Consider the following 17,076-nt stretch of genomic DNA (forward strand, 5'->3'; position numbering starts at 1 on the left):
TGTCTGGGTTTCATAGAACATACGCAATTAGAAAAATGCTTTTGTTCTTAGTTAATGTTATTCTTTGTAAACTAACAAGAATGTGCTTTTGACACTGATTTTTAATTGGTTTTGTCTGCAGGGAGTCAGAGAGCCAACTTATGTAGCCTCTGTCTAGAGTACACTTTTCTCATTTTGCTAATTATCAGATCTCAAAATGATGACAGTCTCTATAATTAGAAAGATTAAAGGAGTATTCTAATATGTGAAATATGGATGCTAATAGTAAGTCATCTACAGAATGAATTTTCATGGCATTTTAGAATTTTTAGCATCCTTTGAATATTATTTTCTTACTGGTTGATTTTGTCTTTGAAATATTTCAGTTAAATGTGTTTTAAGTTGTTGCCAAGTTAGTGCTGAGACTAAGGAAAATGTTTACCTGATGCTTTGCAGCCTCTGAGGATTTTGAAGCTTCAACTTCTTACTTAATTGCCTGTCCAAGGAATACATTTTTGAGTGCTAATAATTGAACCTTTTTTTCTCAGCTGTCGCTGAGGCTGGCTTTGAACTCGCAATCGTCCTGTCTCAGCTTCCCAAGCAGCTGGGATTATAGCTGTGCACCACTGTGCCTGGCCGACCTTTCCATTCTTGTGGGTTGTACATGATGTGGAGTTACATTGGTCCTGTATACATATATGAAAACAGGAAAGTGTTAAATAATATAGTTCTTGTAGTTTTTATTTTGAAAGTTAAAACTATAAAGTTTTAAAAATGAAGGAAATTAAATCTCAGCAGGGAATTTATTTAGAACCACTTGTAATCTATGATTTCTTATTACTTTATGGACTGAAAATACTGTTTTTCTGTAAGAAAAATGGTTTATTATTGGGCTGGGGTTGTGGCTTGCCTAGCATGTTCGAGGCCCTGGGTTCGATCCTCAGCACCACATAAAAATAAACAATTAAAGTATTGTGTACAACTATTAAAAAAAAAAAAAAGAGAAATAAAAAATGACACTTTTTTTGGGGGGGTATACAGGGAATTGAACCTAGGGGCACTCACCAATGATATACACCCCCCAACCATTATTATTTTTTGAGATTGAGGTCTTGCTAAATTGCTTATGGCCTCACTGAGTTGCTGAGGCTGTCCTTGTGATCCTCCTGTCTCAGCCTCCCCAGTTGCTGCGATTACTGGCATATTGCATCACCATGCCTGGCTAAAATTTTTTAAAAATCTTTTTTCTGTAGTGCCATGGATCAAACCCACAGCTTTGTTCATGCTAGGGAAGCCCACTACCGCTGAGCCGCATTCCCAGCCTTTAATCACTTTATTGATTAGGTTACATGATATATTCCTTTTAGATTAAGTGTTAGAAAATTTCACGATGTTTGTAAGTGGAGATCTTATTATTTGACTACTTAATTTGAGAGTCATTTCCCCTAATTTTTACTTATTAGAGCCTTTTTATTATGGTTTTTTACCTTTCTTTCTTAATGGCTTTCCCATCCTTATTTAAAACACATGACCCAATGAGGCCAGACTTTGCCAAGGCTATCTTGGGTTCCCCATGATAGTGAGCATTCAAATAATGTGCAGTTCTTGTGTTGTTTTTTTAACACTGGGGATTGAACTCTGGCACTCATCCACTGAGCTACATCCCCAGCCCTAGTTTGTATTTTATTTAGAGACAGAGTATCACTAAGTTGCTTAGGACCTCTAGTTGATGAGGCTGGCTTTGAATTAGTGATCCTCCTACCTTAGCCTCCTGAGCCTCTGGGATTACAGGCACATGCCACCGCACCCTGCAATTCTTTTTTTTTTTTTTAATTGGAGTACACCTTTGTTACTGAAAATGAAAGTCCCAAAAGGAATGGCATTTATCTTTTTTCCTCTAATTTGCAACTGAAAGAGGAGGCAAACATTTCAGTAGATATTTTAAAATGAAAAAAAATGATTTTTGAAACTTTTAAGTATAAATATTAATTGATGTGTCATTATAAAATATAATTGAAGTGACTCTTGATGTGTCACTTTTAGTATTCATTTTATTTGAGGCTACAGGCTAAAATAAGCATAAATTACGTATATAGAAATATAAAGATATACTTTAATTTTTCAAAAGTTTTACAGGCTTATCAAGACATGAAATTTCTATATCATTGTGTTTAGGGATTAGAAGGCTTATTATTTATCTGATCAGTCAGGGAGTAATTTATATCACCTTCAAATCCTTTTGGATCGGGGCTGGGGATGTGGCTCAAGCAGTAGCGCGCTCGCCTAGCATGCGTGCGGCCCGGGTTTGATCCTCAGCACCACATACAAACTAAGATGTTGTGTCTGCCGAGAACTAAAAAATAAATATTAAAAATTCTCTCTCTCTCTCTCCTCTCTCACTCTCTCTTTAAAAAAAAAAATCCTTTTGGATGGTATAATAAAACTAAATATTTGATCACTTGTTTGTATATGTGATACAGGGATTGAACCCAGGGATGTTCAACCACTGAGCCACCTCCCCAGCCCTATTTTGTATTTATTTAGAGACAAGGTCTCACTGAGTTGCTTAGGGTCTCGATAAATTGCTGAGGCTGTCCTCAAACTTGCCATCCTTCTGCCTCAGCCTACTGAGCTGTTGGGATTATAGGTGTGTGCCACTGCGCCTGGCAGACTTTCATCTTTAAAAAGATGGACACAGCACCTTTATTTTGTTTATTTAGTTTTAAGTGGTGCTGGGGATTCATCCCAGGGTCTCACACATGCTAGGCAAGTGCTCTACTACTAAGCTATAACCCCAGCCCCTAGACTTTCATCTTTTTGACTAGTATGGAGTATTTTTATTTTTTTAATTTTATTTTTTTAAAGAGAGAGAGAGAGAGAGAGAAATTTTTTTTAATATTTATTTTTCAGTTGTAGTTGGACACAATACCTTTATTTTATTTATTTATTTTTATGTGGTGCTGAGGATTGAACCCAGGGCCTCACACATGCTAGGCTAGTGCTCTACTGCTGAGCCACAACCCCAGTCCAAGAGAGAGAGAATTTTAATATTTATTTTTTTAGTTTTTGGCGGACACAACATCTTTGTTGGTATGTGGTGCTGAGGATGGAACCCAGGCCGCACGCATGCCAGGCGAGCGCGTTACCGCTTGAGTCACCTCCCCAGCCCTAGCACGGAGTATTTTTATCTTGAAACATATTTAGTATGTCATTAACTACCATTTAAATATTAGCCATAGTCTTTATTTATTTATTTGGTACCGGGGATTGAACTCAGGGGCACTCGCCACAGAATCATATCCCCAGCCCTATTTTGTATTCTGTTTAGAGGCAGAGTCTCAACTGTTGCTTAGCCCCTCACTGTTGCTGGGGCTGTCTTTGAACTTGTGATTCTCCTGTCTTAGCCTCCTGAGCTGCTGGGATGGTCATAGTCTTTATTGAGAAAGGAGTGTGACTGAAATGGCATTAAACATGTGAAGACTTTTCCTGTAATTGTATTCTTAAACAACTAACCCTCACGTGTCCCCCCCCCCCCAAGCATTCTTTTGGTGTGATGGTAAATACTTTTGTACTAATTTGTACTCTGCTTTTTAACTCAACATTTTATTAGAACTTGCAGGTGGGCATTTCAACGGAAGTCTTTCATATCACTAAAACAAAACTAAACTTTTAAAGTTTTCTTTTCTATTTTTTGTCCCCCCCCCCCCCCCCCGCCCAGTCCCTGGTACCACTGGGGATTGAATGCCAGTGTGCTCTACCACTGAGCTTCCTGCAGTATAGGTTCGAAAGGTGAAAAAGCCTTTTTTTTCTTCTTCCTGTTATGGTAGTCTTTAAAATAGGTAAAACTGTGAACACAATTTTTCATGTTTTGTTTTTGTTTACTCATTGAATCTTAGCTATTTTCAATGTTGAATGTCTAGATGTTTTATTTATTACCGCTGAGTAGTATTATTATTTACAGATGTACCAACATTTATTTAACTTACTCCTCACTGATACATATTAGGGCTTTGTTGTTGTCGTTTATTTATTTTTGTTTTGTTGTACTGAGGACTGAACGCAGTGCTTTCTGTTTATTTTGCTCAGCCTGGCTTTGAACTAGTTATTCTCCTATCTCACCCTCCCAATTAGTTGGGATCACAGCTGTGTGTATCACCATGCCCATCTTAGTGTATTTGGGTGTGTTTTTTTTTTAATAATTTTTTTATTTATATGTATATTCTTAGTTGTTGATGGACCTTTATTTTACTCATTTATATGTGGTGCTGCAAATTGAACCCAGTACCTCACATATGCTAGGCAAGTGTGCTACCATTGAGCTACAATCCCAGCCCATGTATTTGGTTTTAAGTTGAAACAATTCCGCAGTGAATTTCCTGTGTCTACATCTTGTTATTGTGAATACTAATGCATATTTGTAAATTCCTGTCAGGGAATTTCTGGGTCAGAGAGCATATGCCTTAATAAGCTTCCTAAATATCTTCCAAAACTTATCTTACCATTAAGAGTGCACAGTTTGTCACAAATTTCTAATATTGATGATATATGTATTTTTAGTCTTTGCTAAGTAAGATAGGTAGAAACAATATAAGCTTTGATTATTTCTTATTTGGAATTAATTTGGACACCAATCTTGGGATGATTGGTCATTTTCCATTTCTTTTTAAAAATTTGGTTCGGGGGATTAAACCCAGGGCCTTGTGCATGCTAAGCATGCTCTCTCACTACTGAGCTACACCCCAGTTTTTTCCTCCCATTTTTTCTTATTGATCAGAGATTCTTTATAAATCTGGCATTTGCAAATGCTGTATGTTATTCATTGTTATTTTAATATCCTAGTATTTCTTCCTAACAGAATACTGCAGTTAATTTCACACATGTAATTTGTTCACTCTGGTTGAATTATTCTCTTAGGATAAATTTCCGTGTATGAAATTGGGTTAAAGGATATGAACTTCCTTGAATTATATCTTTTCAGTATTTAATTTTTCTATTTCAAAGCCTCTTTTTCTTTTTTCCCTGATCTCCTTTATTTATTTCCCTGTTCCTATGATTATGATTATGATTATTTTGGTTGAAAACATTTACATTGTTGTGCAACCATCACTGCTATCTATCTCTGGACTTTTTCATTATTATTTCAAATGAAATTCATTAAAAAGCATTTTAAAAATATTTTAGCTCTTCCCTTATTGTAGATTTTTGTTTGTATTGAGCTCCACATAGGTATGCATTTATATGTTTTTCTTCTTGTTTGATTCTTTCCTCATGATCTCACTTCTCCCAGTATAGAAGGATTCTCTAGAGATCAGGTATCTATATGAATAGACATATTAAGGATAGTGAAAATTGGTTTTGGATGTCAGTTCCTCCTTCCCCCTATTGAAGAACTTATCTTCAACTTTTTAATAAAAGCTAATGTGACTAGAAGTTGAAATATAAAAATATATATTATAGTGTTGATATAGTGTTTTGTATTGTAGTAAGATACTTCTGTAGTAAATAAGAAGTTAGAGTGTCTTTTCCTAAACCTGGTTTTTCAACACAGACTGGGGCTTAGTGATGTTGCTGGGCGGCTCAGCAGGGAAGGGAGGGAGTATATGGGATATATCATTCATTCGTATATATTCTGCTACTAAATGTCAAATAATTATAAATTCTTCTAATAAGAGCTTTTGCTCTCTCCTAGGATTGGCAGCCACCTTTTGCATGTGATGTTGATAAACTTCATTTTACTCCACGGATCCAGAGGCTGAATGAATTGGAGGTAATGTCTTTACTATTGTTCCTGTTTCCTGTATTCCTGAGGGGTCTACTTTGAAGAGGCTTTGTCACCAATCTGGTAGGGAAAGAAAATATGTCCAATAGTTGATTATGGTAAAACAATTTGCAGTAAGGCCATTGAAACAGACAAATTTTATTAAAAGCAATGAAACTTGTTAGACACTTTTTGGTCTGTTAGTAAATCCTATATTAAGGCGATAATCATTAGAATTTAGGTTTTGAAAAGAATTACACAGTAGAACAGATTCTATAGTCCAGATTTCTTCAAAGTGCATAACTTTGTTACTTAGATTTAATAACACTTTAGTTTCCTAAGGAAGAGTGAGGAACACAGAACATTCTCTAGAGAACAGGTGTTTCTTCAGTTTCTAGCCACCAAGAACTTATAGTGCAGAGTAGATAAGACTTGTGTTGTTTGTAGTTTTAAAATCTGATTTTTTAAAAAAATAATTTATTTATTTATTTATTTTGGCGGACACAATGTCTTTGTATGTGGTGTTGAGGATTGAACCCGGGTCGCACGCATGCCAGGCGAGCGCGCTACCGCTTGAGCCACATCCCCAGCCCTTAAAATCTGATTTTAATATTGAACTAAATATCCTTAACTGATACAGAGCACGTATCCAACAGAATTTTATAGACATTGATAATAGGATTAAAATGTGTATATTGTAAAGAATTTCAAATTCAAATTTAACCTGAAAACAGGAGATAAGTACTAACTTGAAATCTTGGTGTGATTGAGAATATCTGAATATTGATCCCAGTTTTGGTCTGGCTTCAAGTTAAATCTCCCCAAACTGTCCAGCTTATATTTGACAAGGATAGTAAAAATAAAAATGACTGTATAGTAATAATATGTTTAAAAATAATATTTTAAAAAGTTTCCTTTTTTATCTTTAAATATAGGGGCTTTTAAAAATTGATATGGGGGCGCTGGGGTTGTGGCTCAATGGTAGAGCATTTGCCTGGCATGTGAGAGGTACGGGGTTTGATTCTTAGCACCGCGTATAAATAAATGAATAAAATAAAGATCTCTTAACAACTAAAAATATATATATTTTTTAAAAAGACTGATATAGGCTGCATCTGGTGGTGCATGTTTATAATCCCAGATACTTGGGTGGCTGAGCTTTGGAGGATCAGAGCTGGGGATATATGTAGCTCAGCAGTACAGTGTTTATCTAGCATGCACAAGGCCCAGGATCCAATCCCCAGGACCATTGAAAAAAATTTGCTATAGAAGCACTATTGTAAATCTGAATTTAGATTTGTGTTTGAGCAAGTAAGAAAATTTCTACTTGCAACAAGCCTTTGAAATCTTGTAAAAAGACCAAGGTGGGCATATAAAAACTTGTCACATAACTTAAGCAGTAAAATGAAATTGTGTTTACTCTGGTAGCTCTTAAATGAAGCACCTTTTAGGGTAAGAACTTATGTTATAGGACTGTTTATTGAATGTTGAACTCCTTGCCTGACGCATGTATGGTAAGGGCTAAATTAAGGTTTTGTTGAGTTAGTATATAAGTTTTTAGCCAACTTCATTTTATATACTTTCAGCTATTTCTTTATTAAAGTATGATTGTTTAATCAGGTTTATCTTGTATCCTTTGATTATTTCTCTTGAATTCAGAAAGTAGTTTTGCACTTAAATATTCTAAGAATGAAAATATAACACAGGCAGGTAATAGACATGAGCTTTAAAATAAACTAGGTAAGTTTATTTTATAAGCAGGCATATGTGCCTGTGTTCTGAGATATTCAGGAAGCTAAGGTGGGAGGATCCCTTGAGCCCAGGGATTCAAGCTAATCTTGGGCAACATAGTGAGACATGTCCAAAAATAAGTAAACAAACACAAACAAAATATTGAGATTAATGCTCAGTTTTTTGTCATTTAGGCTCAAACTCGTGTAAAATTGAATTTCCTGGACCAGATTGCAAAGTATTGGGAGTTACAGGGAAGTACTCTAAAAATTCCACACGTGGAGAGGAAGATCTTGGACTTGTTTCAGCTAAATAAGGTAAAGGGCTAATGACCACCTTACTCATTTATATAATTGTGAGCAGTGCATTTGGTTTTCTTTGCCTTATGAAGAAACTTGTTATTTAAAATATTTAAAGTGAAGCTGGGTGAAATGGCACACTCCTGTAATCCCAGCAACTGGGGAGGCTGAGGCAGGAGGATCGTTAGTTCAAAGCCAACCTCAGCAACTTAGCAAGGCCCTAAGCAACTCAGCAAGGCCCTGTCTCTAAATAATTAAATACAATAAAAAGGGATAGGGATGTGCCTCAGTGGTAAAACACCCCTGAGTTCAATCCCTGGTACCAAAAACAAACTAAGTGAGATTTTTAGTTCAGTTGAGTGATAAGAATCAGGTTCCACCTGTCTGATCTGGAAGTCTTGTGGAATATTTTGCTGCCACCCGTTTTTGTCATTTTTAAACTCACCAATAATTCTGAAAACTATTTCTTTCCATTTTAGTACACACAGACAAACTGAAGCTCATGGAGATTTAAACAAACAAACAAAAAAACAACCCAACTAAAATGGCTGAGCTCATAGTTAATTTCCAGATCCCACTTTAATCTAAAGCCTGCATTCTTTCCACCAAACATCATTTCAGGCTTTCTGTCCCTTAGTTTGTGGAGATTTTAAGGGTCATGGAGTAGGACCAAGTACCTAGGGCCTTTTTTTTTTTTTTAGTAGAGATTTGATTATTAACCTTATTCTTCTAAGATGACTGCTTTGGGGAAGCGAGAAGTCATTTTGGGAGGGACAAAATGTTTATGAACATGTTGTTAAAAGAAATGTTTTAATTGTCTAGCTTGAAATTAACAGCACATGCATTTTTTCTTTTGACTTAGGAAAAGTATTTTTAAAATATAACCATAGCCAAGAACATTTTGTTCTTGGAGTCTACCTAGGCATGATTTCCACATAAGTGTTTCTAACTTTTGCTATTTTAACAGTTAGTTGCAGAAGAAGGTGGATTTGCAGTTGTTTGCAAGGATAGAAAATGGACCAAAATTGCCACCAAGATGGGTTTTGCTCCTGGCAAAGCTGTGGGTTCACATATCAGAGGGCATTATGAACGAATTCTCAACCCTTACAATTTATTCCTGTCTGGAGACAGTCTGAGGGTGAGTTTTGGGGCTCGCCACAAACTTGTTTCGTTCACTGCTTATTGGTACATTATCTTTTAGGGGGAATGAAAAAGCCTCAGTTGTGTTTGAATGACACTGTTCAGAAGACCTTGGTTTTTGGCTGTTTTCTCCAGTGTTGTTATTCTGTTTTGAGAGCAACCATACTTAGACATTTGTTTTTAGAATGAGTAAGATTATAGAGGACATGTCATTTTACTGTCAAAAACTGAAATCTGTATTTACTCCACTACAGGTGTTTCTTTACAGCAAGAAGTTAATTATTGTGTAGTTAAATACTTTTGCATTTGCTTGCTATTTAAAGCATCCCTGGTAGCCATATTATGAAAGTATAACTTGGAAAATAATTTATTTGTTCTTTTTTGCCAGCAGAGATTCCCAAGGAAATGGTCATGTAGAATGCTTATATTTGTAAAGGAGAAGGAACTTAAAAATACTGCATAGCTTCAGGGTGTGTGGTGGGATTACAAACCTATAATCCAGTTAATGGGAGCCTGAAGGAGGAAGAATACAAAATTTAGGACCACCTGGGCAATTTAGTGATGCCCTATCTCAAAATCAAATTAAAAAAAAAAAAGGCTGAGAATGTAGCTCAGTGGTAGAAGATTTGCCTAGCATATGCCATTCCTGGTTCAATCCCCTGTACCACACCTCAAAACAAAAAACCCCAAAAGCTTTGTAGCTAATGGGTTCCTTTTTCAGTAGTTATTACCTAGCCATGTTTGTTTCCATACAGAAATGGTATTTGTGAATTAACTCAGATAAACACTTTTGTTCTCATTAATTAAGGTAAAATAATATTGTAGAAACTTCCTACCTATTTCAAGGTTCTGGCAAAAAAGAGTGTCATAATTTATTTACATCCTTTGAGTTATTCTAAGACTAGAGCAGTGAGCCCTATAATTTTAAAAGTTGTTTCTGTGTTATAGAAAGGTAGATAATAACGTGGTTTCTGAGGGCAAACCAGTAATCAAAACTCTGTTCTAATATTATAATCTAGTACCATCTGTAATGTTTAAATCCTATAGATTTTCTTCCCTTTCTTCTTTCTGAATTCCAAGTAAATTTTCTTTTTAGCCTAGAAGAAAGTGACCAATCTGATATTCAGAAAGCTGTGTGTCTATTTTTGTTACTGGGAACTGAACCCAAGGGTGCTTTTATCACTAAGCTACATCCCTATCCTACCCACCCGCGCCCCCACCTTTTTTTCTTTTTTCTTTTCTTTTTTTTCAATTTTGAGGCAGGGTCTTTTTGTTAAGTTGCTGAGGCTGACTTTCAAACTTGATCCTCCTGCCTCAGCTTTCTGTGTAGCTGGAATTACAGGCATGTGCCACCATGCCCAGCTGTTTTAATGTATATTACATGAGTGGTTAGTGAGTCCATGGATGAAATTAAAAACAATTATTGAATTTGGAACTTTTATGGTTCTGTTTTATAGTCAGACCTAGATAGAGTCGTCCATATAGATTTTCTCTTTTTGAATCTGAAGTGTGGAGGTTACAGTGAATCAGGGGAGAGAAAGTTCCTGCTTTAAAGTTCCAACATTTTAGAAATATGTCATCTGTATACTTAGGCAGTGGAGTTTTGTTGTTTATAAAGCACTTAACACAGGGAAGTATCATGAAAATAAATTGCCCCTAATCCTCCCGCTTGTTATTTCTAATGGCTATTTTTATGCATGTATATACAAATTGGCAATGGGTTCTTCCTATACAATATTGTTATCCTGTGTTTTCGACTTAACATATCATGAGCATCTGCTGTGTCGTTGAATGCTTTTAAAAACAGTTTTGAATGATGGTGGCTTTCCATTTTATATTCAGGTCTTGATTTAATTTCTTCTACTGTTGAAAGTTTATATTGGTCCCCCTTTTTTGTGGGGGGGTGTGGACAGGGAATGGGGATCTGGGATTGAACCTAGGGTCTCACACATGCTGAGCAGGAGCCATACCACTGAGCTACACCTCTAGCCCCTATACTCATTTCTCATTGTCAAAATTTGTTTTTATGGTAAAGGAGAATTAGAAAATATAGAGTTTTAAAAAAGAAGTGCACATAATGAAGGATTTATTGCAAAAGGGTGAACTTCAGCCTAAATTTGGAGAAACTTGAGAAAAGTTGAGCAGTGATATGGGCATTATAGAACACAGGTCTCCATCTTGCATCATCATGTTTTTTGAATGTCCTAAGAGATTACTCTGTGGGATGATGTGCTTATGGTGTGATGCTACTAATCATCTGTAAATCCCTGTTTCTCAAGTAAAGGTTAAAATTAGTGTTTGTGATAGCATTAGATATAAAACCACGGCTTCAGGTGTGTGTTTTGAATTATGGTTCGGAACAAAATAATGAAGTTCTTCATGTATATTCTAAAAAGCTGCTAAGCCTGTAGGTCTCAATATATAGAGTCCCTATAGAACTGAACTGATCATAGATAATGGAAATCATTGAAACTAGTGGGAAATAAATATTGTCTGAATATTTAGTATCTGAATTTCTGACCATCCTTACAGTAATTAGTATTTCCCAACTTTGGTGTCTCAAATAGAGAGTTCATAGAACACATAAAAGGGTTAGTTTATGTGATGGGCAAGTTTATTCTTCTCTGTTTGCTTTGTTTAAATGTGCTCCAGATGCTCAATAGAAGACTTGTTATAGAATGGTAGATATTGTTTCATAACAATTTTTTTTTAAAAAACTTATTACTGGTGTTTTATTCATAAGTTTTTCAGACTATTTAATTATAATATTAATAATATAATAGTTGACTTTTCCGAATAAAATCACTTAGAAAGAACAAAATATTTAGTATTGATATGTTGTTGTGCCTTTGGTGTATTCCTTACTTGATGTTCTGTTTTATATGTTATATGTTATATTTGTTTTATATGTTTATATATTTCTTAAACATTAGAAATTTTAAAAAAAATTATATTCTAATGTTTAAATTTCTTAAATATTAGAAACAATTTGTTTCTCTATGGTTTCTTTTGTTTCTTCTCCCCACAGTGTCTCTATTTTCTCTGCAAATATAAAGGAAAAGGAGCTAAACTTGTAAATAGGACTATATGGTAGTAGTGGTGCCCATAATGCCAATAATTCTGGAATTTTGTTATTTTAGTACCTATCATACCAAATACAAATGATATGAAACATCTAGATGGTTACATTTTGGAACATTTTGCAGGGGGTGTTGCACAGCTGGTATAGGGGATTGAATCCAGGGGAATTTTACCACTGAGCTACAATCTTGGCCCTTTTTATTTTCTATTTTGAGATGGGTCTCACTAAGGCACTGAGGCTGTCCTGAAACTTTTGATCCTTCTGAGTTGCTGGTATTATAAATGTGCATACTGTGCCTAGCTGGAACTCACTTTAAAAAAATGCTTTGCATGATCCTTCGGTTCATAAGCGTGACGACTGGGTGTTCATGCTTCTGTGTGCAATGTTCCTCCCTCTAAACCTTGTTACGACACGGCATATTACCTGTCTGGTGTGGAAAAAAAATTGCTTTGTATGCAAGGTAGGATGGTGCACACCTATAATCCCAGCAACTCTGGGCCTCTGGTAGGAGGATCTAAAGTTGCAGGCTACCCTCAGCAACTTAAAACAGTAAGGCCCTAAGCAACCTAGTGAGACCCTGTCTCAAAATAAAATAAAAGGACTGTGGATGTAGCTTAATGATAAAGTGTCCTGGGTTTAATCTCCTATCTCCACCTCCCGAAAGCTTAAGATGTTTGTGGGTTCTCTTATGAAATGGAAGTGCTAACTTAAAATTCATATTAGCTTCAGTGGTGATACTTTGTTGTGTTATGCTGTATTGGCATTAAATACCATCTTTTAGCCAGCTTAGAATTAAACTAAAGGAGAAAGTGAGTAAGTAGAGACTTGTATGATGAGCCAGTTATTGCTTTGAGCTACTGATTAATCTTTGCTTTGTGAGTTAGACTTTGTTGGAGACATGCAAACCTTGGAATGCTTGTCACATGTCCTGTTTTCTCAATTCAGGTGGTATATTTTGGTGACAGCATTGCTTAGTTATTTCTAAAACTACAAGATGGTAAAATTGTAAAAAACCTATTGGATTCCCCTTGTTATTACTCAACACTTTTTGAAAAATAATAACTTCTATTAGGGGTCTTTTTAACAACTTGTCTTCAATTAATTGACAGTTGCAAGCAAGGGAAATTGCAAATGGCTCTTTGGGAGTGTCTGGAACCTGCTGTGGTTTCCTGTGACTCAATGAGATCAATGAAATAAATTGAAGAAACTAAATTCAGTTGCTTAAAAAAGTTTAAGCTGTTGTACTTATTACATGTATGTATATTATTAGTTGTTACTTTTTTAAAACAGATGCAGACTTGTCTTTGTATTTAGATTTTAAAAAATAGACCTGTTTGTTATCTACATAAATAATCGTACCATGTAAAAATACATCAAAACAAGATTAAAAAAAAGAAGGGAGATTCATTAATGCAATTTATTTTATGTTTAGTGTCTACAGAAGCCCAACCTGACCACAGACACAAAGGACAAGGAGTACAAACCCCATGATATTCCCCAGAGGCAGTCTGTGCAGCCCTCAGAAACCTGTCCCCCAGCCCGAAGAGCGAAACGTATGAGAGCTGAGGTGAGAGCTGCACCAGGTCCATTAGCAGGCATTGTGGAGTTGTGGTGCTACGGCTGTCCAACAACTGTACCTCTCTCATAGTATGCTTTTTATAGTTTTGAACCTTATTAGTCTCACACAAGGAGGCTTTGTGTATTCCAGCATTTATACTTGTGGGGTGGGGTGGTGGGAACTGAGCCAGCAAAGGGATAAGAAATTGAAGAGCTTTTTCTGGGCTTATGTTGCTTGGATAGCTGCTGAGTTGTAACTAGTCAATACTTTGGAAGAATGGGTTTTCTTATGCTTCTATTTGGATTGCCCATTGCCCTTTTCTTTCTTTCTTTCTTTCTTCTTCTTTTTTTATTTTAATTTTTAGTTGTAGATGAACACAATACATTCATTTATTTAATTTTATGTGGTGCTGAGGATCAAACCCAGTGCCTTACATGTGCTAGGCAAGTGTTCTGTCACTGAGCTACAACCCCAGCCTGCCCATTGCACTTTCAAAGGTGATATACATTGGAGATTAAGGGTGGGAGATGTGAAGATGGGGAGTTATTAGTTTTTTAAAACAGGTTAGAAAGTGAAAGGCATAATTCTCAGACTTACTGAAAAGTAGCATGGAATCAATGTCAAATACTTAAGCTGGGAGAGAATTGGGAAGCTTAAAGTAGCTTTAAATATATGAGGTGAAATAAAAGGAAAATCAGGAGGAATAGTAAAAGACTGATAAGAAGTTTCCCTGGAAGAGAAAGAATATTTTTTCAGTTATCTTGTTCCATACAGAGGTGTAAACTTTTTGGATTCCTGTCTAGTATGTCTGATAGCATGTATGTTTTAGGATTCAGAATATATAGGGAACATTTAGAAATGAGAAGCTTCATATTGCAGTAACCACACTTCTCAATCTCTGACTATTTAATAATCATTGACAAAGATGGAAAAAAAAAGACTCAGCCATTTTGCTTTCTGAAAAAATGAGCAAATAAGAGAAGTGTTTTTTTTACTTTGATAAGTTGGAAATATGAAAAACTTTAGTGACCCCATTTTTTGAATGAGGGAAACTGTGTAGAATAGGAAAATAGTTATTTAAAATCCATAAACATATTAAGTTTGTTAATTAAAGAATCAGTTCTTTTTGATCATATCCTTGATCTTTAATAAACCTAAGTACTATGTGTAACTATAATGCTCTAATAAAAAATAATTGTGTAGATAAGCTGGGCATGGTGGCACACCCTTGCAATTCTAGCTATTTAGGAGGCCTAAGGCAGGAGAATCACAGGTTTCACTCCAATCTGGCATAGGTGAGACCCTTTCTCAAAATAAATAAGGGCTAGGGATATATAGCTCAGTAGCAGAATGCTTGCTTACCATGAGCAAGGCCCCTTGGTTCAATTCTCATTACTTCAAAAAAAGAAATAATAGTCGGGTGTGGAGACACATGCCTGTAATCCCAGCAGCTAGAGAGGCTGAGATTGGAGGATCACAAGTTCAAAGCTAGCCTCAGCAACTTAGTGAGGCTCTAAGTGGGACACTGTCTCCAAATGAAATATAAATAGGGCTGGGGATGTGGTTTAGTGGTCAAGTGCCCTGCAGTTCAATCCCTGGACACCCCCCTCCAAAGAAAACAACAACAACAAAAAAAGATAAAAGAAATAATAAAATAACTGAGACACATGTCCTAGGATATGGATGCCTACATCTTGCCTCAGTGACACCTAATGGTAATGATATCACCTGTGGAAGAAAATCTCTTACTTATGGACATCCTTAATATACCTGAATGAACAAGGGCAAAGTGATATATAGTTTCAGAAACACTACTTGGTTAACAGATCACAAAAATAATTTTGTTTTTTTTTCCCCCCAAAATATCAGTACTGGGCTGGGGATATATAGTTCAGTTGTTAAGAGTGCTTGGTTTGCATGCACAAGGCCCACGGTTCTAATCCCCAGCACCATAAAAAGAAAGAAACAACAAAACCCAATAAATATTAGTACTTTGAGAAACAGTAGAAACCAAGACTGGCTTATATACCCTCAATGAGAAGGAAGTCCTTAATAGTTTATTGATGCTAAAAGTATAGTTTATAATAATGGTTTGTAAAAAGAATTGAAGAAAATTTTAGAAGCTGAATTTTCTGTGAATACTGGTAGACCTTGGAAAGAAGTCAACAAAAATAAATAAGCTTCCAGGAGGAAAATAAGAGTTGTTTCCAATTTGAGTAGTAATATTTCTCATAATTTGTTCCTGATTTTTCGTTGTTATTTTTGGTGGGGGAGGGGGGTTATTTTATTATTTTTAAACATAAAATAGTGGATAATACTCTGTTAACTTCTAAGTTTCTCATTCATACCTTAAGTCAGAGTTATTTTAGGGCTGGGGTTGTGGCTTAGTGGTAGAGCACTCACCTAGCATGAGTGAGGCACTGGGTTCAATCCTCAGCACCACATAAAGATAAATAAAAGTATTGTGTCCATCTACAACTAAAAAACATTTAAAAAAAAGTTGTTTCAAAGATAAGGTGGTCTCTAAGGGAAGAGAGAAGTGTGTTTTGAATTTTTTTTTTAATTTAATTTATTTTTTTATTGGTTCAAAACATTACAAAGCTCTTGACATCATATTTGAATTTCTGATTAACAGATATAGTTTGTAAGATTATACAAACCTGTACAGTTTATATTCTTTAAAGATTTCTTTTTAAAGAAAGTATTCATGTATATGACAATTTTTTTTAGGCCATGAATATTAAAGTAGAACCAGAAGAGACAACAGAAGCTAGAACTCATAATCTGAGACGTCGAATGGGTTGTCCAACTCTGAAATGTGAAAATGGTAAGAAAGTTTATTCATGAATAAGAAAGAAAACACAGCTGGGTATGGTGTATTCCCAGCTACTTAGGATGTTGAGGCAGGAGGATCACAAGTTTGAGACCAGCCTGTGCAACATAGTGAGACCTGTCTCAAAATAAAATAAAATTGCCTGGGATGTAGCTCAGTGCTTACCTAGATTTGGGAAGCTCTGGGTTCAATCCCCAATATAAAAAAAGAAGGAAGAAGGAGGTGATGGGGTGAAGAAGGAAGCAGAGAACGGCATAATACAGAAAGATCTAACTTTGGATTGCCTCCCACAGACAAAGAAATGAAAAGTAACATCAAGCAAGAACTCACTGAGAAGAAAGATTATATTGTAGAAAGTGAGAAGGAAAAGCCCAAGAGTCGATCTAAAAAATCCACCAATGCTGTGAGTTGATTTCTTCCTTTCTCTTTCCCCCCCATTTCTTCTTTTCTCCTTTCATTTCTTCCTTTCGAGTCTCTTTACCCTGAAGCTTATACTTTTGTGCCGTACTTAGGTTAACTTACTGCCTGACAATGAAAAGATCTTTTTAAGTCAGTTTATACTATCAGTTTATAAATGAAGAAATAGTAATACGGGGAGGTGGTAGGGGCAGCTGTTTTTCTAGAGTACATTCTGTTTAGCACTGAATAGTAAATGAGCTGTATCATATTGAATCACGAACCTACCTTCAAATGAGC

The 17,076-nt window shown here is 35.7% G+C and overlaps 1 protein-coding gene across 1 annotated transcript in view; it reads left to right on the forward strand.

The window, feature by feature from the left end:
* KDM5B (lysine demethylase 5B) overlaps positions 1-17,076 on the forward strand; it is a 77,551-nt gene that overhangs the window by 23,890 nt on the left and 36,585 nt on the right. Inside the window, exons 2-7 of the mRNA XM_081297714.1 lie at positions 5,669-5,746; positions 7,663-7,785; positions 8,735-8,905; positions 13,422-13,556; positions 16,278-16,374; positions 16,674-16,783. Of these exons, the coding sequence (XP_081153840.1) occupies positions 5,669-5,746; positions 7,663-7,785; positions 8,735-8,905; positions 13,422-13,556; positions 16,278-16,374; positions 16,674-16,783 (714 nt within the window). The remainder of the gene's footprint in view (positions 1-5,668; positions 5,747-7,662; positions 7,786-8,734; positions 8,906-13,421; positions 13,557-16,277; positions 16,375-16,673; positions 16,784-17,076) is intronic.

The sequence above is a fragment of the Spermophilus citellus genome (genome assembly GCF_964194105.1).
Source record: "Spermophilus citellus genome assembly, chromosome: 6".
Taxonomy (NCBI): domain Eukaryota; kingdom Metazoa; phylum Chordata; class Mammalia; order Rodentia; family Sciuridae; genus Spermophilus; species Spermophilus citellus.